The sequence below is a fragment of the Littorina saxatilis genome, linkage group LG14 (assembly GCF_037325665.1).
Source record: "Littorina saxatilis isolate snail1 linkage group LG14, US_GU_Lsax_2.0, whole genome shotgun sequence".
Taxonomy (NCBI): domain Eukaryota; kingdom Metazoa; phylum Mollusca; class Gastropoda; order Littorinimorpha; family Littorinidae; genus Littorina; species Littorina saxatilis.
In genome coordinates this window covers 33,648,604-33,656,572 of record NC_090258.1, presented here as the reverse complement: position 1 = coordinate 33,656,572, position 7,969 = coordinate 33,648,604, and the positions used below count along the sequence as shown (strand labels likewise).

The 7,969-nt window shown below is 41.1% G+C and overlaps 1 protein-coding gene across 2 annotated transcripts; it reads left to right on the top strand.

Moving 5' to 3' along the window:
* The first annotated feature begins 3,797 nt into the window (after positions 1–3,797).
* LOC138947618 (uncharacterized) lies at positions 3,798–6,979 on the top strand. 2 transcript variants are annotated; one of them, XR_011449733.1, is made up of 3 exons: positions 3,798–4,689; positions 5,277–5,779; positions 6,649–6,979. XR_011449733.1 is itself a non-coding variant. In XM_070319130.1 (3 exons), the coding sequence occupies exons 1-3, from the start codon at positions 4,678–4,680 to the stop codon at positions 5,834–5,836; spliced, it is 336 nt and encodes a 111-aa protein (XP_070175231.1). In that variant the 5' UTR covers positions 3,798–4,677; the 3' UTR covers positions 5,837–6,633. The 2 variants fall into 2 exon arrangements, 1 of the variants encoding a protein (XP_070175231.1); XM_070319130.1 differs by lacking the exon at positions 6,649–6,979 and having other exon boundaries at positions 5,277–5,408; positions 5,645–6,633.
* The last annotated feature ends 990 nt before the right edge of the window (positions 6,980–7,969 follow it).

Below are 7,969 nucleotides of genomic sequence, written 5' to 3'. Positions count from 1 at the left end.
GTAAAAGACCGTAGACTATCACAACCAGAAGGAAACAGGACAAGATGCAGACACAAACAACAAACGCGACACATCTGAGCCAACCCGACTTTTTCACAGTGCTCCACGCTTTGCAGACGAAACACAGCAATATGTAGGTATTACACTTAGTCACGACCGACAGTCCTCCAAGCACAGTCACGGTGAGAAACGAGCAAGCTAGGTTTGGGTCGTAGAGATATTCTTCCCAGTCCTCAAAGAAACAGAGATAGAGGAAACTTGTCACACACACAACATAAGTTATCCAAGAAGGTTTACTTGACATCATGCAACGTTTAAAGAGCTCCATGTCGTTGTTTACGAACGCTTGGTGTCAAACGGAACCCAACAGACAAACATATGAGGTTAGATATAGCTGTCTTCCCATAGGAGTGTCTCCATTCGCCAATGTCTCAGTACCATTTCGCTGAATACGCTGCATACTTATGGCGTCCTTTATTGGAAAACTCCAAAAATCGTCAGTGCTGACTGTTTGTAGTATACTAATCTTCTCAATTCGCGGGTACACAAACCAAAGTTATCTGGACACAGATATATACATACTTGTTTTTTTTAACGGTCCTAAAATTCGAGTTGCAGTTCGACTGTCGTCATCAGCACAACAACAAAGCGAAGCGAAAGTACAGTCACTTCGTGTGCACCTTAATTTCTTCCCTGTGAGTGATACACATAATTAGATGGACACACATATTTCTTGGCGGTCCTGTAATTCGAGTGGCAGTTCAAAACTGGACACAATGAGATACTTTTTAGCTTTCTTGTAGTCCGAGTGTCAGTTCGACTGTCGCGATCAGCACAGAAAGCAAAGCGAGATAACAGGCGCTTCGTGAATGTTGCGTCCCATCTAGTCAGCGGCGCTTTTCCGGAAATGACCTGCGCTTTGTTGGAATTCCAACTATGGCCGCCATTGTTGGAATTCCAACTTCGCGCTACGCGATTCTGGAAATGAACCGCGCGCAGAGTAAGAATTTTGCTCTTTCTTAGAATGCGATTATTAAATGATAATTGATGGACTACAATGATCAGCGTATGTTTAAAATATCAATAGTTGGTTGTAATAAAACAGATGCATTAGACAAAATCATATCAACTGCTATTTTTCTTACTTACGAACCTTGGAAAAAGTAAACACTGACTCAGTCAGGCTACGATCTTTTTGACGTCGTTCTGAACAAACGATCGAGCGCTTCAGTTTGCCATTTTAACTGGTGCTAGTGAAGTTTACCCTTACAATTTAAGTAACGTTGACAACACATGCGTAACTTAATTGTTGCTTGATTGTCTTCTTCTTCAATGTACTGTGTTAAAGTTGAAACAGTATAGTTGGTTTGGGTATGTGTGTGGCTATATTTATGCATCCCCCCCTCCACACACACCCGCACACACACACACCCCAAGCACACCATCATCATCATGCCAAACATCTATGCATGTATATAGTTGGGTTCAGGGTAGGTATTTGGTAACTGTAAGTAGGAGTCAAGGGACCAGTTAACATTTAGTTTGGGTCAGTTTGCACAAAAATGTAACTTACTGAGTGGAAATTGTATTTGCACTTAATTCTTTTCTTTTATCTAAAAGTAAGTATGTTTTATTATTGTAAAGTAAAATCCATTAACAAACTCGCTTGATAATTTCTGTGTATTCCGTAAACTTTTGCGTTCTTTATATTTTATTGTCAATACAAAAGCCACCAACAGCATTCAGTATCAAATTCATTATGATATGCCGCCTGCATCTTAACGGGTTTATTGTTAACATTATTGACTGTTAACTCATTGTGACCGGCCATTCTTGTGTCATTGGGAACACCCAGTGTCACAGAAATTGAAGATGCATGTATGTATATGTCCCAAGTGTGTTCTATGAGAGAAAGATTATACCCTTACAGAAAAGAAAAGTCGCTGCGACCTCGCTGCGACCTCGTTGCGAGGTCGCAGCGATCTAAACACATCGCAGCAACTAGTCGCAGCTGGTCACGGCTAGCCGCGATGTTGGCGCGAGCCTCGCAACAACATCGCGGCTAGCCGCGACCTTGGCGCGAGCCTCGCGACAACATCGCGGCTAGCTGTGACCCTGGCGCGAGGCTCGCGACAAGAGCGCGGCTAGCTGCGACCATGGTGCGAGGCTCGCGCCAACATCGCGGGTAGCTGCGACCTTGGCGCGAGCCTCGCAACAACATCGCAGGTAGCTGCAACCTTGGCGCGAGCCTCACAACATCAAAGTTAGCTGCGACAATTGGCGCGAACCTCGCAACAACATCGCGGGTAGCTGCGACCTTGACGCGAGCCTCGCAGGTAGCTGCGATCTTGGCGTAAGTTTCCGAACAACATCACAGCTAGCCGGGACCTTAATGGAGGCTTTTTCAATATCATATGGAGGGGCCTGCTTATAGAGCGATTATTGTGTCTGACTCTCTGAGTGGCCCTATTTGCAAATATTCTTACCATCTTGGCACAAGAATGAGACATGGTGGCAGCAAATATTATTCAGAAACATAACACTCAGCTTGCTTCATGTTTTAAAAAATATTACAAAGTAAATATTTTCTTTTGTTTTTAAGCAAAAAGTGTATTTTGGCATTAATTCTTCTGTTAAAGGGATGTATAAATCAGCAGCCCGAAATTCTTGTTTGTTTACCAATTGCCAGAGACTTTTATTCTGTAGTTTCACACAAAATGTTGTTGAAGCAAAATTCAAGGCTTAAAGGTCGTCTACATTTCTGCTTTTTTTTCAATAATCTTATGGTTAGATTTCGCTAAAAAGTTATGTCAGATGATGAATGAAGCATGGGGAAATTTTTTTAACAAAATAAAAATAAATGTAAAAAAAGTTTTTATTTTTGAGAAGTACAGTATAACACTTCCAATGTTTTGATTTCCATGTGGAGAGAGCATGTGTTTTAACTATAAATATCGACCAATCAAATTCATGTCACTATGCTGACAGCCACACCCACACAATCACAGCAACAGTTTGACACAGTGTATTAGAGCGCTGTCCACGATGTTTTGTTAAACGCACGAAATGCATGGTATTTGAGAGGACTTTTGCCCTTGGCATTTGCCAAATAAGGATATCGTACTACGCTGCATTACTTTCATGAATTTTCAATCGGCTACCCTGGCTTCGTCCTTCCTGATCGAAGGGGAGTGTATTTTTGATATTTGTAGGGAATAGCTAGACTTAGTATTTGATGCCGATTTCTGTATAAAAATGTAGACAAACACCTTTAAACTCGAGTATTATATTTTCACAAAGATGGTCGCAACCGTTTATATGGCATGTTGCATTTCCATTTAAAAATCAGGTAAAGTGTTATCTTGTGCTTCTTTAAAATTTGGGAGCTAGAAAGTACCATGGTGATGTGTTGCTAACTGCATTTAGCTTAGGGAGTTTACTATTGCCCATTAAACTCAAAGTGTACAACCAGCCTATATTATAAAGACTTAACAGAAATGATCAGATTCAGAGCATACATATGACAGCACACGAATGGAAGCACTACATATAGCTTGCACACCAACAAACAAGAGAAATTTTAACTGGCAGTGTGACGATCAAACAATTCCATTAAAAAATATAGCTGGAACCCTAGCTGTTTTGCGCTTGGAGTATTCTCAAACAAATTTGGCATATATATATATATATTTTCAGGAAAAAAAAGGTGTACTCCATACATTTGACCGTTGCAACATTAAAAAGTTTACCAAAACATTTAAACCAAATGCTTCTTTCAATGTGTAATGACAAAAGCGGTTACCATTGATCAAATGCAGAGTTGTAAAGTTGTTATAATCATTAAACCATACTGATCGTATTTTTAGACAAACAAGCATACATAGTCTAATACGGCAATAATTATGTGTTCCCAGGTCTTGATCACAGGCGGAAGGTATCGTCCACTGGTCTTTCTGTGATCTTATAGGTACCCCAAACCTTCTTTGTATCACTTAGCTCCTAGCCGCAATCGGGATTTTTTCCACCCCATTTCAAAGGACCAGACCATGCTGTTTTAAAGGTTATTAGAACCACTAACTGATGACTGAAGGTTAGAGAAATGCACCTGAAGATGCCAAAAATGTGAAGAAATTCACCGAATAAAATAAAAAATGTATACCACATCAAAATACATACCATTTTCGTTAGTTAATTTGTGTTTACTATGTGATTTTGTATGAATATTTTATTGAAGTACCGTTCAGCCTCACACAGCCTCCGCGCGCTGTGATGCGCAACATTTTTCAGTTCGGTCGTCGTACTTTACGCTCTCTTGCTCCGCGTCAAAGAAACTACAATAGGTGTTTTAAAAGAGCAGAGCTAGCTCTATAATTTCGTATATTTTGAGAACTGGAAAACAAAGTGACCAAAAATTGCGGTTGAAGTTTTCAAAATCAAACTACCGACAACTTTATCACACTGCCAAATGAAATACACCATTCGATTCAGCTCGAATTTTTCTTTAAACAAGCAAAAAATGAAGTCAGTCCGACATGTGTCCTCCGAGCAAGACGCCCAAAACGAGGCTCGAATAGCTTTGCCTGCAGTTTTGAAAATGGCGCCCGGTGGCTCAAGCCGCGATTACCGACTCAACAAATTCGACCCAAGCATTCTTTTCGTCCGGCACATCGATTCAAGATGTTCTGTTCGGTAAGTTTAGACATATTAAAGTATTGATTGAATGTTTTTAATGGCGGATGTACGAAATGACAGAAGGTATTTTGTACTGAATTTGACGAAGTGGTTCGACTTCGATGGCCTGTTTGTGTTTCAAGTGGAAGGGTTGTGTTACGAACCGCTTTCGTTTTTTTCTCTAACCCAATAGAATCTAATGACGAAAATAATCATTGACAATGTATCTAAAGATATAAAAGAAAACTATTTCTGGTGCATCTACGAAATGAAAACATTGCATATTGTTCAAAAACTGATTTTATTCTGGTCACATAACTTCTTCTTTTCTTGCACCAGCTGAGTGGAAACCAAAAGTAGAATTCACCAGCTGACTCTGAGAACGTTTTGCGGACTCGCAATGTTTCGCACATGTATGTCGACTTATTTCGTGTGAGAAAACAGATATTACAGATATATTTTTTATAAAATACTGGTAGCTGCTTTTTCATTTATTGAAAATGAAATAACTGACTTTTCTTCTTTGAGTTTGAATGGTGTTTTTCTTTCTGCAGAAGTAGTGTTTGATGTTATTGTTATAACTTACTTTTTGTTCTTTTCTCCAGATGACACACATGCACCAACAACTTGCTAACTATTTTCTTGCCTCTGGCCGTGGCAGACCTCCAAATCCACCGGGGCTGACAAACAAGGTTTTGCTGCTGTTACAGAGGCAAAGTGGCAAGCCCTCTTCAGTGGTAAGTACTCGGTTGATCACAACTCTTTTTTGTCTTATAGATATGCTTATGTATTTATAAACAGGCTAGCAATCCTTTGCGTCTTTTCTTTATCCACTAAAATTAATTACAAAATAATAATAGACATTGATAATTTGTATTTATTTCTTTGGCTGTCCCTTTTACTATACTGCAGCATAGTTCATGCACTGGTATATTATCTTTTGGAACACAGACTGATATTGACTTTTTTTCAGGTCCACTCCTGGTTTGAGAAGCTCTTCCCAGAAGTTACCTTTCCTGTGGATCGGATTGGTGGTGTCATTGATCGCACGGAGAAGCAATTCAAGGAGCACCTCAGTGGGAAGACAGGAACAACAGCATTTCTTCAGGTTGTCAGAGATCTTGATTCAGAGATGAGATTCCCAAATTTTGACATAAGAGGGTAAAGGAAGTTTGGGGTCCAGGGGCAACGCCCCTTGTGGGAGTCAGGGGGCTGAAGCTGATGCGTTTTTAGCATTTACATAACAAAAAATTGCTCAGAAATGAGTCTTAGCAGCAGAATATTTTGATTAGAACTTTGGGCATTGTTCATGCATTTCTAGAATGAATCTCACAAATAAACAACAACAGTCACTGAAAATAACATCACACTCACAGACTGACAAACACAAGTGTGCACACAAGGACAAATATGTGGTCAAATGGTCTTTCAACACGCTCTTGCCTCTCTATTTGTAGCCCAGTACTTTATTACACCACGTGCATTGTGCCTTCCCCGAACATTCAACTTTTGAACCGAATCTCCGAGACGGATGGACAGTTTTTGTCCCTTCACTTCGGTAGTTATAATTTCGTCTTTCCACGCCCAAACCCATTTGTTCTTTAGCCCTTTATCAATCTCAGAAGCTAAAGCATGTTCTGTTTCTGCCAACAATCGCATTGACGACGCCATCTTGCTAAAGTGGCTAAAGTCAACAACTAAATCAGCCCATTTAGGAACTTCCGCGATGAAGACACTGATGATGAGGAGAAACTTGTTCCCAAATGGACAGTTCGTACACGGGTCTAAAGTTCATTTCGTAGATTTTTGGTTTTGAGCTCGGCGGAGATTTTTTTGTCGGAGGTATTGTCGGTCCGGACAATCAAAAACCGGTCTAGTCTTTTGGGAGATTCAGTCATTGGCAGGTCAGATTTTTGATAATCAACCTCTACCCCCCCCCCCCCCCCCCCCCCCCCTCCCCCCCTTTTTTTTCTCAAGGGATCTGGACGATTTAGGAAAACGGTCCTGGGGATCAACTTTTGAGCAGAATTCCGCGAAAAAGCGGAAGAATCTCATCTCTGTTGATTTTGTTTCTGATGCACTCAGCCACCTTGGGGAGAACTTCTTGGAGAGTGCATACACTACTTGGTAGGTATGCAACATATTATGTACTGGTTAGCCTGTAATGTACTGTCTTGATTTCATTTTCGAAATATAGTTTTTCATAATAACTATATCGCTGATATTCAGTACCAAACTTTTTTTTATTTAGCTCTACACTTTTACTTTTAGGGTGTATTGCAATTAACTTTGGAAAAAAGGTTAAGCAGCTGTTTATGTTTAAACAAAAAATTACTCACGAGACCTTTAGCTAAACCCATGTGACATTGGTAAAAAAACCAGCATGAGCGATTGCTAGTGCTGGCGATCTTGTATTTCGGCAACAAATTGTGAACTCTGATGAACTTGTTCGTCCTGATCGCAGGATACAGCTTGCTCTATTTAATCTGAATTTATGCCAAATGAGCTTTTATTAAATAATTTGAATTTAAACCAATTGTTTGTTTTACATTTGAGAATATGCGTCTGCATGTGTTGAACTGCTTCTGTCTCTAGTCAATTTAGAATGTATGTAGCACAATGGCCTGTCAGTGCGAAAGGATTTGCATGCACCTACAAGCTGGTTGCAGCATTTTTCTGGGAGGGTTTAGGTATATTTTAACTGGGACTTTAAACCATCTAAACAATGTTCAGGGTTTGGTAAAGCATTTCCTCCTGCATAACTGCAGTAAGTTATCACTCATCACTAGGTTGCAGCTCACTTGCTGTGAAATTTGAAGGTCGTTGCTTGATGATTTCATGGACATCGCAGTAAACCGTGACAACTGCACAGGTAGCTGCAGCTGGCTCAAGGAAAGCTTGTACGTGGTAAGAATTTGGAGGACAGGCCAGGGATATCCCGGCTCACCCTGGTCGTTGCTAGCTATAGCTGTGACATGGTCGCGGATATATAGCTGTGACTACCACATATAGGTCCGGGTAATCGCGGCTAGCTGCGAGGTAATCGCGGCTAGCTGCGAGGTAATCGCGGCTAGCTGCGACTACATCACAGCTAGCTGCGACTAGATCACAGCTAGCTGCGACTAGATCACGGCAAGCCGCAGCATGATCCCAGGAACATCGCGGCTAGCTGTGACCTGGTCGCGGCTAGCTGTGACCTGGTCGCAGCTAGCTGTGACCTGGTCGCAGCTAGCTGTGACCTGGTCGCGGCTAGCTGTGACCTGGTCGCGGCAAGCTCACAGTAAGGGGTCCAGGACAT